The 13,274-nt window shown below is 56.0% G+C and overlaps 1 protein-coding gene across 1 annotated transcript in view; it reads left to right on the plus strand.

Moving 5' to 3' along the window:
- The window catches only part of WDR54 (WD repeat domain 54), a 285,494-nt gene extending 273,795 nt beyond the window's left edge, over positions 1-11,699 (plus strand). Inside the window, exons 2-11 of the mRNA XM_083571700.1 lie at positions 43-58; positions 2,729-2,969; positions 4,781-4,843; positions 5,016-5,082; positions 5,888-5,944; positions 6,687-6,814; positions 7,529-7,629; positions 7,991-8,153; positions 8,791-8,865; positions 10,172-11,699. Of these exons, the coding sequence (XP_083427826.1) occupies positions 2,745-2,969; positions 4,781-4,843; positions 5,016-5,082; positions 5,888-5,944; positions 6,687-6,814; positions 7,529-7,629; positions 7,991-8,153; positions 8,791-8,865; positions 10,172-10,303 (1,011 nt within the window). The 5' untranslated portion in view covers positions 43-58; positions 2,729-2,744 and the 3' untranslated portion in view covers positions 10,304-11,699. The remainder of the gene's footprint in view (positions 1-42; positions 59-2,728; positions 2,970-4,780; positions 4,844-5,015; positions 5,083-5,887; positions 5,945-6,686; positions 6,815-7,528; positions 7,630-7,990; positions 8,154-8,790; positions 8,866-10,171) is intronic.
- Positions 11,700-13,274: the final 1,575 nt, after the last annotated feature.

The following is a 13,274-nucleotide window of genomic DNA, read 5'->3' on the forward strand; positions in this document are numbered from 1 at the left end:
GGCGCCGTCTCCATGACAGCGGGGCAAGCGGGCCGGAGGAGCGGCGGAGAAGGCGGCGGGTGAGGCGGCGGCGGGCCGGGGAGCGGGTGGCGGGGGCCGGGGCTGGGGGGCGGGGCCTCCGCACGCCCCGCCCCTCTTTGTGAACCCTGGCCCTGAGGAGCTAGTTGTCACAGTGCGGGGAGCGGAGCCTCCTGGGCCTGTCTCGCCCCAGCACAACCCCCCCCCCGCGAGGTAGGACGGGCAGAGAGGCAGCGACGCCCCCTCTGCGAGGTGCATTTGAACCCTGGTCTCTCTCCGACAGGGAGGCGGCTGGCGCTGTGGGTTAAACCACAGAGCCTCTTGGGCTTGCCGATCAGAAGGTCAGCAGTTCAAATCCCCGCGACGGGGTGAGCTCCCGTTGCTCGGTCCCAGGTCCTGCCAACCTAGCAGTTCGAAAGCACACCAGTGCAAGTAGATAAATAGGTATCACTCCGGCGGGAAGGTAAATGGCATTTCCATGTGCTCTGGTTTCCATCACGATGTTCCGTTGCACCAGAAGCAGTTTAGCCATCTTCTTCTTCTTTGGCAATCACTTGTAGCCGAGTAAGATTGTCTTCCATAAACACGGTTTTAACGAGTCCGTAAGTGACTGTGGAGGCCAATTCTGACCCACACTTCCTTCCACAGTGGGGACATTGGTTCCCGGGCGCCATACTGGCCACATGACCCGGAAAGCTGTCTGTGGACAAAGGCCGGCTCCCTCAGCCTGAAAGTGAGATGAGCGCTGCAACCCTATAGTCGTCATCATCATCATTTTATTTGCATGCCTTTGACTGGACTTAAGCATCCAGGGGTCCTTTACTGCGTTCCTCTATAATAGAGGAACGCAGGTGGCGCTGTGGTCTAAACCAGAGCCCAGGACTTGCCAATCAGAAGGTCGGTGGTTCGAATCCCCATGACGGGGTGAGCTCCCGTTGCTCGGTCCCTGCTCCTGCCCACCTAGCAGTTCAAAAGCACACCAAAAATGCAAGTAGATAAATAGGTACCACTCCAGCAGGAAGGTAAACGGCGTTTCCGTGCGCTGCTCTGGTTCGCCAGAAGCGGCTTAGTCATGCTGGCCACATGACCCAGAAGCTGCACACCGGCTCCCTCGGCCAATAAAGCGAGATGAGCGCTGCAGCCCCAGAATCATCCGCGACTGGACCTAATGGTCAGGGGTCCCTTTACCTTACTTTTTCCGACACGCCAACCCCGACACCCCACGAGCTCTTGACCTGACCTCAGCCAGGCACCGGCAAGAGCAGCTCCCAAAGCATAGCTGTCAACTTTTCCCTTTTCTTGCGAGGAATCCTATTCGGAATAAGGGAATTTCGTTTTAAAAAAGGGAAACATTGACAGCTATGTCCCGAAGGCACAGAGGGCCAAAGGAAATCGCCCGGAGGGGCCCGGAGGGAATCGCCAGCAGGAGCCCCTAGCCCATCTCTCTCTCTAGAGGCTGGAAGTGTTCCTGAGGGGTGCTCAGGGGGCCAGACCCAGGTTCAAATCCTCCCTCGGGCATGGCTTTGGGTGGGCAGCCCTTGAGCCCCACGCTCTCTGCCTCGCCTCCCTTCGCGGGGTTGCTGCGGAAACACAACAGGGAAGGGGAAGAACTGTGCATGCGACCTTGAGCCCCCTGCCAGCCAGCTGGTGCAGAGGGACTTTCTGGCGGATCAGGCCCTGCTTAGCTAGGGCAGGGAGGGGGCAGAGGGAGCCAGCTGGGTTTCTGCAGCTGATGAAGCCGCAGGAAGGCTCCCGTCCACCTTGCGTGGCTCTGGGCTTGCGTGCAGCTGAGCCTGAGTCAAGAACGGGCAACGGATCCCGAGGGACGAAGTGCAGGGCACCCAGAGTCCTGGCCTGCTCCCTCCCTCAGTCCTCATACATGCGTGCAGGCGTTCATTTTTGTTAATACATGCATATTTAAAACAAAACCAGTGAAGAATCTTGTGCATGTCCAGCAGATTTACGATGGTGTTATCCTTTGTGGAGCATGAATCCAGCGCCTGGCGCTTGATGTGTAATTCTGATGCCACACATGAGTGTGGAAGGTTTGGGGAGGGAACATTGGAGTTAAATGGCGGTGAAGTGGACCTGATATAACCACCTGATATTTCAGTTGGAGCTTAAGTGTATGCAAAAGAAGCACAGGGACACTTTGCCTGGAAGATAATGATTAATAATAGTAATAATAATAATAATAATTTATTTATACCCCGCCCATCTGACTGGGTTTCCCCAGCCACTCTGAGCAGCTCCCAACAGAATATTAAAAACAGAATAAAACATCAAACATTTAAAAAATGGGGCCAGGGCACCTCCCAGCAGCCTCAGGTGCCAAGGTGAAAATTCCGAATGGTGCAGAAGATGTCAGAAGCAATCCTGGTGGCTCAGGTAGTTGTGGTGGTCCAGGGCTGCAGAACCTGTGGAGGACTCCTCAGACCTTCATAGAATTGTAGAGTTGGAAGGGAACCCAGGGGCCATCTAGTCCAACCCCCTGCAACGCAGGAATCTCAGCTGAAGCATCCATCCTAGTCATGGCTGAACTGCAGTTCCCATCATCCCTGACCATTGGCTGCACTGGCTGGGCCTGATGGGAGTTGTGGTCCAGTCCTGGAGGCCAGTACTTCAACCTCGCTCTCAAGCTGTGCTGCTGCCTGTCTCGGGTGCCTTCCTCTGCCTCTTGGCCTCATGCCCCTTCTCTCCCCCCCCCCCCGTCTCCCCCAAGCAGGATGTACCGAAAGGAGAAGAGCATTTTGCTGAAGGACAGCAGCCTGGCGCTGTACAACAACATGAGCGTCTTGCCCCTCCCGGCCAAGCAGCTCACCTACTTTGCCAGCGTGCACGGCACCACCGTCAACCTGGTGAGTGCCTCCAGCGACGGCCTCAGCTTCTCCCACCGCCAGCTGCAGGCCAAGGAGGGCAGCCTGGGCCTCGGGGCCTCCATCATCACCCAGGTAACGGGGCTGGCAGGAGGGAGGGAGGGAGGGAGGGAGGAGAGCCCGTCCCCAGCTCCCTGCCCAATCAATTCCCCACAGGGCAGCTGCTCTTCTGCTGTCACTGAGAAGCCAATATCGGCACCCTGAGGCGTCAACATTGGCCAGCCCAGAACATGCTGATCGAAAGGGCGATTGGAACAGGCTGGGGCAGAGAGAAATCTGCCTGGCCAGACGTGCAGGCCTTTATTTATTTATTTATCTATTTTAATTATTTTTATTTTATTAACGTATAAAACATATGTACATATAAAACACATACATATACATTTGCATAATACAGTGGTACCTCGGGTAAGTACTTAATTTGTTCTGGAGGTCCAATCTTAACCTGAAACTGTTCTTAACCTGAAGCACCACTTTAGCTAATGGAGCCTCCTGCTGCTGCTGCGCCGCTGGAGCACGATTTCTGTTCTCATCCTGAAGCAAAGTTCTTAACCCGAGGTATTATTTCTGGGTTAGCAGAGTCTATAACCTGAAGCATCTGTAACCTGAAGCGTAAGTAACCCGAGGTACCACTGTACACGTACACAACACACTACCTATTTTCATAACATAAAACATACCTACATTACTCTATATACTACCTACCTATATGGTACATATCAACATACCTACACACCTACCCCACACGGACACCCACCAAGTGACTTCCAGCCGTTCTTGTTACTCTACTTCATTTTTCCAACTAGCTTAAAGGCATTTCATTATTTCTTTAATCTCTTCTTCTGTCTTAACTTTACTCTCCTTTCACTCTAATCATTTTCTGGATTCACTCAGTATCTGTCAGAAATTCTACTTTTTCCACATAAATTTTGATGTATTCCTTAAAGTTAGCCCACTCCTTATTCACTTTTTGTACCAGATCTCCTCTTATCCTCCCTGTTAGTTCAGCAATATGGAAGTATTCCATCATTTTAGATAACCAGTCTGTTTTAGTTGGGACGCTGCTGCGTTTCTAGTTTTTGGCAATCAACAACCTTGCCGCTGTAGTTGTGAAGTGCAGGGCTTTATTTCAACTCAGCCCCAGATCAAGAGTCCCAGTCCAGAATGCACAAAAGGAACAACGGTGCCTCTGAGCCCGTGCAGAATGCCTTTCCTTCACTATTGAGCCAGTCGCTGGCACCGTTTTAGGCCGGCTTTAGCTCTGTGGTGTGGCTTGCGGGCATGGTGGCATCTCAGGCAGCCTCCTTGGGTCTCCTTGCCTTGCTGCCCACAGACGTAGAATCAGAGAACTGTAGCGGTGAAAGGGACCCCATGGAGTCATCTAGTCCAGCCCCCTGCAATACAGGAATCACAACTAAAGCATCCCTGACCGATGGCCATCCAACTGCTCTGCTTAAACGCCTCCAAGGAAGGAGAGTCCAGCACCTTCCACTGTTGAACGGCCCTTGCCACCAGCAAGTTGGGGGGCAGAGTCCTCTGTCCCTTGAGGACCTGGCGTCCTTGCAGTCCAGCTTTCGCGGAGCAGGCTGGCACTTCCCTCACCCCTGAGAGGTGACGGAGGACGAGGAAGTCCACAGAAGACCCCTCGCCCAGAGCTTAGGAGAGGAGAAGGTCTCTTTGGCCCCCAGGTGGACAGCTCAGTGCTGGGCCAGGCGATGGCTGCATTTGCTCGAGAGGAAGGGAAGAGTTGGAAGGCGCTTTGCACATGCTCTGAAGCATTGCCTTCCTCATTCATCTCTGTGCTTTGCTGTGTGGCCACGGGGAAGCGGGCAGGGGCCAGAGAAGGGCGTCTTCCTGCTTCCTCTATTTGCACCCTTGTCTTCCAGGCTGCCTGGTGTGTCCTCCCTTCCCGGGTCCTCTTGGTTCTGACTTCACGGAAGGGGATCCAGGTGAGAAATGGAGCCGGGGGCCACGGAAACCTCTGCCCTAGAAAGGCCCCAAGCCGGTGACCTTCCAGACCCACCCCGTCTTCTGGGATGTGGACCGGCCCCCAGGAACCGCCTGCTGGATTCTTCAGCGCCTCTTACCTTCCTCTCTCTGCTCTTTCCCCCTTCCCCCAAGATGTACGAGTCGGACGGGTCCATCATGGTCTACTGGCATGCCCTGGAGGGCTTGGAGTCACCTCCAGGTACCCTTTCTATTCCTGGCAGGAGGATCTCTTGGAGGGAGGGAAGGGCACCTGCTTTTGAGTGCAAAAGGGGGGTTGCCATGTTTCAGACAGTGAAAATCCATTGAGCTTTCCTATCTCGAGCCGCAGCAATAGCAGGTGCCACCTTTTTGGTCCAAGACAGGAAATATTCCCCTCCCTTTAAAAAAAAATACATTTCAACAATAAGTACAACAAGTTGTCTCAGTCCTGTGGAACATGCTGCCACTGGAGATTCAGTGGGTGCCTTCTGTGCCAACTTTTTAAACACCTGCTGAAAGCCTTTCTATTTTGCCAGGCCTAGGCAGACCATTAAGAAGTACATCTTTCTACAATGCTCTGTCAATGTTTTTAATTTATTTTTGTTTTTAACTTTTTATTAATCTATTGCTTGTTTCATGTAAACTACTGTGAAATATTTTTATGACGCAGCAGTATATAAATACTTCTATAGACAAACAAACAAACATCACATTTCCAAAACAGGAGCTATAAAACACCCACTTTTCTTAACTACTGGAGACCAGTTACCAGTGGGGCAGGCTCTCCCCTCAGATACAGTTTGTGTTTTGGAATCCTCCTGTCTCATATTCCCGTAGGCCCCTTTGGAGGTGTGCAGTGCACCCCTCCAAACCCGTGAGGGGCGAGTGGAAAGGCACCTCCCTGGCACATGGCTCCTGCCCTTTTGGAGGGGTGCACTTCCACGCCCAGGGAGCTCTGGGGCAAAGACCCCCGGCCAGCCCCGGGCCTCTGCGACCGCCTGATCTCTGCATTTTTTTCTTTCCAGGGAAGGCCGTGTTTGCTCGTGGGATTGCGGCAACCGGGCAGCGCTTTGTTTGCGTAGGTGAGGAAGCAGGAAGGAAACATTGGGGGGGGGGAGGTCAGGGGAGGAGAGCTGAGCAGAGTCAAAGGCACTGCTGGGCAGGGGGGCCACCCCATTGCTGTGGGTGAGAGTAGTCGACCCCCTGAGGACGTGCCATGCCTGAAGCCTCACTTTGCTGTGTCAGTGGCAGCAGCTGCAGAAGGGATTGGCGCCATGGTTGAATTTCACGGAGACACATTTGGCCAGGGGTCGGCAACCTAAGGCCCATGGGCCACAAGCAGCCCACGGGGGTCGTTTAACTGGCCCACGAGCTGCCCCCAAACTGAGCTGCCCGTTCAGCGAGTCCCTGCGCACTGCACTAAACCGGCATGGCACAAGGACTCGCTTCCATGGCACCGGAAATCGTGTCTGCGCAGATGCAGACACCAGAAATCGCGATCCAGTCCATGGAGGGATCTCCGCTGGAGTGAACCGGCCCAGGCGAGGTACACCTTGCTGACCCCTGGGTTTGGCGGTGGGGATGGATAGCTAGTGGCACTGCTTTGCGGAGTTAGCCAGGATCGCCAGCTGACTCCAGAGGACTTGTTTGCCCTGCACGAAGGCCGATTCCCCTGGGAGAGGGCTGCAAGGAGGGTTGGTGCGGAACGGGCTGCCCCGGTGAGCTCGCCTGGGCAGGTGGGAGGCTGCTCCTTCGCAGGTGAGGTGAGACCAGCCCACCTGGGGCTGCTGCTTCAGAACCCCCTTGGCTGCCTTCCCTCTGCAGGGACGTCCCTGGGGTCGGTCCTCGTCTTCGACGTCCCCGCCAAAGGCACCAACATCACGCTGAGCGAAGTCCTCGAGAAGCACTGCGACTCCATCACCGACATTGCCGCCGAGCTGTGCGAGCAGCCGGTAAGGAGGAGCTGGGAGCCGCCGGGTGGGTGCCGCTCCCACAGGGCCCCCAAAGCCCCCTGCTCGGGGGAGCTGCTGCTGCTGCTTCGCCTGGACATGGTCTCGCCTCGCCTCAGGTGCTGCTATCGCCATGGGCTCGTTGGGAAGCCAGTGGAGTCCCATTTTGGCCCCAGGCGCTTTGCACCCAGTCCTTTGGCCTGAGTTAAAAGCTGGCTTGTTTCCAGGTCCAGCTGCGCTGCTTTGATGCTCCCGCAGAGTGTGCCTGGGTTAGGGGGTGCTTCAGTTGGCACTGCCAACCCCTCTCCCCAGTCTGGCAAGGCCTGGTGTGAAGTCTGCACAGCTGGCTTTCCAGGCTCACCGCGGGGGCACCCTAGGAGGAGGGTCATTGCAGGGTGCTTCTGTGGCAACCCAAGAGGTCATTGCCCAAGGCACGGGTCCCCCAAAGGTCATCTAGTCCAACCCCCCCGCAAGGCAGGAATCTCAGCTAAAGCATCCCTGGCAGGGGGCCATGCCATGTTGTGACAGAAGTCCTGCAAACTTTTAACACGGAGCAAGCATTATCCTCAGCAGCGCCTGGCGCCCAGCTATGCGCTTGCCTTCCTGCCTAGAGCAGCAGCGACTGTTCTGCATCTCCTCCTTGTGGGTTTGCCCGGGTGCGTTGCTGCCAAGCATCGTGGGGGCAGTGAGCTGATTCTGCCCTTTCTCCTGCTGCAGGAAGGCGTGCCTGATTTGGTGACGGCAGATGACTCTGGAGCCTTGTGCGTCTGGTTTTCTGGAGAGAAGTTCACGCTGGCCAACAAGATCCCGGCTTCTGAGTAAGCGCAGAAAGAGAGGGGCCTGCTCTGGGCACAAGGATTTGGCCCTCCTGAAAGCAGTCAGCCCCGAGAGAGATGGAAACAAAGCCTTGACCACTCTGGCCATGGGGGGGGGGTGGCTAATGGCCCTGAACCCAGCCCAGCCCTGCCCCACTCCAGGGCCTGAGCAGAAGCAGGCTGGCCCCAGCCTCTCCCAGTGGCCTGCCTTGCTCCAACCAGGCACCTTTCCCAGTCCTGTCCAGAGGTGCCCCTGGGGGTCAAGCCTGGGGGCCCCTGCATGTCCAGCAGTTGCTCTTGCCCCCCTGAGCAGCAGCCTTCCCCCTGGCACAGGAGCCTCACCCAATCCCCACCCCACGCCCAGGTGCACCTGCTCCTCCGTCAAGCTGTGGAACGGCATCATCGCGGCTGGTTACGGCAACGGGCACATTCGCCTGTATGAGGCAGCAAGCGGGATCCTGCGAGCGGAAGTCCGCGCTCACGCCCGCTGGATCTATGCCCTGGACCTGGCGCCCCTCTCGGGGAAGGTGGGTCTGTCCTGCGTTTGAGGAAGTCGGGGTTTCTCAGGAGAGGGGAATGGTGGGGCAGGGCAGAGCCTCGCAGGTGCAGTAGACCGGGCAGAGTGAGCCAGGCTCCATCGCATGCAAAAGGCGTCCTCTGACTGGGCCACTGACATGCCGGGTTTGGGCAGGAGTGAGCCTGCACCAGTGGAACTCCTTGCCACGGGATATAGCAAAGACTAACAGTTCAGTGGCTTAATAAGGGATCTGTACGACCTGTGCCAAGGGGCTAGGAGCTCTGGTGGCAAAATTTCAGAGAGAGGCCCTCTCCAGCGCTGCTCCCACCAGGAGGTGCCTGCTTGCCTGCGCTTCTGCTCCCTCTGCCTGGCACCGGCTGCCCTTTGCACGCGCTCTCGGTCACTCCTAAGGGAACTTTCCCTCCCCCCAGGAGAGCTGCCCCAGGCCCAAGCCAGGGGGGTGTTATTGGGTTGTTGTTTATATTTTGATTATATATATATAGAGAGAGAGAGAGAGAGGTTTTTTATGCTGATCTTTTCTGTGAACCGCCCTGAGGCCTCCAGGTATAGGGCGGTATATAAATTCAATAAACAGTACTAAATGAAGGGAGGCCCCAGCCCCACTGATGTCTCCTCTCCCCACACAGCTCCTGTCAGCAGCGGAGGACTCCTTTGTGCAAGTCTGGAAACTGAGCCCCAGCCCTGACGCTGAGGGGATTGAGGTGAGGCTGGCTTGCCTGGTTGGGTGGCCCTCTGCCATGGATGCTTTAGCCAAGATTCCTGCATTTCAGGGGGTTGGACTAGATGACCCTTGGCTCCCTTCCAGCTCTTTAGATTCCTCCAGGCACTTCTGCCAGGCATCCCTAGCCTCCTCCCAGGGGCATATCTCCCACCCCACACTCCGCCCCGGTCATGGACCCCACTTGCCCCCTGGATTGTGTTCCGTGGGGACTCTCCTCCACTGGATGTGGCCCCTGGGCTCAGCTGGGGGCTTGTCCATGCAACCCGCTTCCTCTTCCCGGGCCTGTGAGTTGGAACTTGGCGGAAACAGGAGCATCCACGCTGATGACGGAGGGTGGGGAGGGGGCTGGCACTGTTCCCAAGCCGAGCTGCAGACTTTTCTGACAATCCTTAAAAAGAGGGACAGAAGCCCTGTGACTGGATTGGGCCAGCGGCTCTGTGTTCTCACAGAATCATAACCTTGTAGAGTTGGAAGGGACCCCCCAGGGCCATCTAGTCCAACCCCCTGCCATCCAGGAACATTCCCCTCCTAGGAACACAGGAAGTTGCCTTATACGGAGCCAGCCTCTCAGTCTACCATCCACAGCTGTCAACCTCCCCTTTTTTTTTGCGGGAAATTCCCTTATTCCAGTGCAGTTTCCCGCTGCTATCCCAGATTGTTAGAAATCCCGCAGACTGTCCCCGGGATAGGTGAGGCTGCTGATCCCTTATTTTTGAGGCTGCTGATCCCTTATTTTCAAATCTGAAAGTTGACAGCTGTGCTACCATCCCTAGTGCTGTCAACACTGGCTTGCAGCAGCCCTTTAGGATTTCAGTCAAGGTCCCCTTCCAAGCCTGCCTGTGAGATGCCATTCGAGACTGAATCGGAGACCTTCTGCCACGCAGAACAGTCTCTCTGCCCCTGAGCTTTAGCCCTTCCCATGGCAGCCCAACATCCTCGCCCAAAAAAATATAACATGGTGCTTCCTCCCCAATCCGTTTCCAAACGAACTGCACAGCCTTGAAGCAACATCCTCGTTTGCTTTAAGCTGAGCAGCAGGTCTAGAGGGCAGAGGACGGAGGCTGCGGGAGCCCAGGGCCTCCCAAGGGCAGCGGGGCGGGAGGAGGAGGATGAAAGGGATTTGGGTGGCTTATCCCCCCCCCCCCCCCCCGCCGGTGCCAAAGTCAGAAGCGGAAGAGTTGCAGCAAGCCCACTGCTCTCTTCCTGGCCCTGCCAGAGATTGGGGGTCAGGGAGTTCCTCTACGGTGGACACCCAGAATGACATGGTGCCCCCCATCTCTCCCCAGATTCAGCACTGCCACGCGGAATGCGTGACAGACACCATGATCTGCGGCGCCCGCTTCTGCAACCCCGAGGGCAGTGCCTTTGCGGTCACCGGCTTCGAGCTCAGCGAGATAATCCACTATGTCCTGGCGTAGCCCTTCCTGGCCGCAGGAGAGGGGACCATCTGGAGGCAGGCCTGGAGGGGGGGGGGACAGATAAAACAGAGGCTCTCTGGGCATCCTGCAGAGGGGGCTCAGGGAACAGGCATCAGGGGCCCAACTTGTCTTCCCCTTTTAGGGCCACAGTCCCAAAAACACTCCCTTCCACTGTCTGCACTCCAGGCAAGGCAGGGAGCACAAATCCTCATGTGACCCCCCCGATCATTGCTCTCACCGCCATGCTATTCAAAGCCCCAAGGAACTGCTGTCTCTGCCTTGCCCCCCCCCCCCAGCAGACCACTTACTCTGGCTCCAGAACCAGGGACACCAAAATCCTTGCCCAGCGGATGGGGAAGAAGAGGCGAGAATATTTCCCAGGGCCCTCACACTCACAGACCCAAAGAACTTGGGGGTGGGGGCTGGAGAGGGAAGAAACTGCCCAGGCACTGAGAAATGGGTGCAAGCTGGAAAAATGATTGCGTCCCCCGCCTGCCCCCCATATCTTGGTAATGTCTCCTCCTCCTATTAGAAAGGCCCTTGTCAAGGGTGGTGCTTGCCCCAACCAGGCTGATAAAAGTTGGCAGCTGTCTCTGATGGCTCCCATTGCCCAGACCCAGGGAGTGCTGGGATCCAGGCTGAAGTGGCGCTTGGCCTGGAGGGGGCGCAATTCTGCAAGGACGGCCAGTTGCAGGCCTGCCCGCACCCCCCAGGCCTGGCCCTCCTACAGCTTCTCTCCCAGATACAAAGGGCCCAGGGTTGGTGGGAGACCCTGGCCTCGCAACCCGCCCAGCAGCCGCCTCTTGCTTGGGGTGGGGGGGCACTAGTTTTTCCAGCTGGGCCACAGCTCAGTCCTTCTCTGCCTCCCAGCGGGAGAGGCTACACAGGAGGGTTAGACTACCGGTGGCCACATTTATTTTTTACATCTATTGCTGTAGCAAGAAACGGAAAGTTAAGGAGAAGCTGAGCCGCAGTTCTTCAAACCAACCATGTGAGGAGCAGGGAGTCATATTAGGTTGTTTCTTGTGCCAGGGAAAGAAGATGAGCCCAGCACCAAGACCCTCTTGCACCCCAGTGGCAGCACAGGACTAGTACCCCCGCCTCCTGGCACTCTGATCACCAGCCAGCTGCCCAGCACCTTGCGGCAGGAGGGCGCAGGCCCCTGGCTCTCCCCAGGGTGCTGGACTCCACATCCCACCCCAGTCCCTGACGGACTGGAGAGTGGCAGGCTCCCCTGGCCCAAGAGCAGCGAGAAGCCCCCAGGAGGGTCTCCCGTGGGTGCAAGTCAGGTTGTGAATGTATTGTTGTTCAGACGAGTTTTTTGTTCAGAGTTTTCGCCATTTTTGTCTACGAGCTGAACTGTGTTTTGCTGGATGAATAAAGATGTTAACTGCTAGCCACCGGCATGGAAGCATTTGTCTGGTTTTGGAAAGGGAAAATGCCTCTTGCTTCTTCGCCCCACGGCCACAGCGTGTGTGTTTGTGTGTGTGTGTGTGTGTGTGTGTGTGTGTGTACATACGGCAGTCTCACAACTTGTGTGATTGCAGCTTTACATGGGAGGCAGGAAAATGAACGAATGGAGAGTCAGAAAGGGCAATTTGAGACCTCACATAATCTTCCCAGAGGCCTGTAAGTGAGGCAGAGGGCAAGGCCCACCCCAGACCTGTAGGGATGGTCATGCTGGGAGCGGTTGGGGGGTTTCCTAGCTGTGCCCCATTTGGCCTTTGCATGCGCACTCCCAGAACCAGACCCTGGCATAAGGTGCCGGCCCACTGGAGTGTGTGCCGAGTGCAGCAGCCTTGGGCTTCCACGACTTTGGGCAGCTCTTCCTTTCCCCTGCTGCAAAATGGGAATGCATATAATGGCCAGAGAAAAAATAGCCCCCTCCGTGTCCGACATTGCTTTTGGCAGGATGACTGTTGCAGGAATTTATGTACCAGTTTGGGGGGGGGGGTTGCCCCTCCAGCAGATATCATGCACATGCAGCCCACTACCAAAACCAGCACCATCGCTTTTGTGATTTGTCCCCACAAAACGTTTCATCCCAGTTTCCTCCTGTCTATTCAAAGGGCCTTTGCTGCACAATACCGAATGTAAGAATTCACTGATCAATGCATTGGCTCACTGGGAAAACTTCAGAAATTCATCTAGACATGTGAGCTCAGCTGCTCAGCAGCCCCTCTGTCTGAGTGTTAATTCCTGGCATCCTGATACCTGAGTGCCAGACAGGTAGCCATTCCAGAAAGAACAAACCCAGATGAAGACAAAAGGGTGTGATGAACTTGGCTGGGAAACAGGGAAATGGAAATATCTCTTTTCTTACACTTGATGGGTGTTTGGTGGAGGGCAAGGAGAACCATGGGGCAGGGTCCAGGATGCTCAGATTCCTGCCACCAGACCTCCCCTTTCATGATGCAACCATGATGTATGAGTGATGTAGTTTGGGGGGGTGTAACATGGGGATTAGCAGCTAATAAAAGTTTGGGTTCTCTTTTGTTCGGGGCTTCCACCTTGTTCCACCTTGTGGCAGGTAGGAATCCTGTCACGTCAGTCTTCAATCAAGACCAAGCCTCCTGGCTGCTGTTTTGCTCCGGTCTTCCTGGCTGGTGTCCTTGCTTTTTGTCCAAGGGAGCCCTCAGATTTCTCCGTTAACATGGCCCTTCTGCCCTGTGGCTCCCTTAAGCAACATCGCTGCCTCTCGGGTTACAGTGGGGGGACATCTAGGCTGGTCTTGCTGCTCCGCTTCCCCAGGGGAGAGACTGGGAGAAGGAGCCGCTGTTCCAGGGACTCCCCCTGCCCAAAGTGACCTCCTCCTGTGGTCAAAGGGGACCAAGGGCAAGGGGATCCTCTGACCCCAGCACTTCCCTCTTTGCTGCACAGAACAGCACCGAAGAGCCTCTGGGCCAAACTCCAAGGGCAGCTTGTGTGCAAGTGGAGGAATGCCAACTTTGGCAGAGTGTTGCAACAGCGT

The sequence above is a fragment of the Podarcis filfolensis genome (genome assembly GCF_964270895.1).
Source record: "Podarcis filfolensis genome assembly, chromosome: 9".
In the NCBI taxonomy this organism is placed as follows: domain Eukaryota; kingdom Metazoa; phylum Chordata; class Lepidosauria; order Squamata; family Lacertidae; genus Podarcis; species Podarcis filfolensis.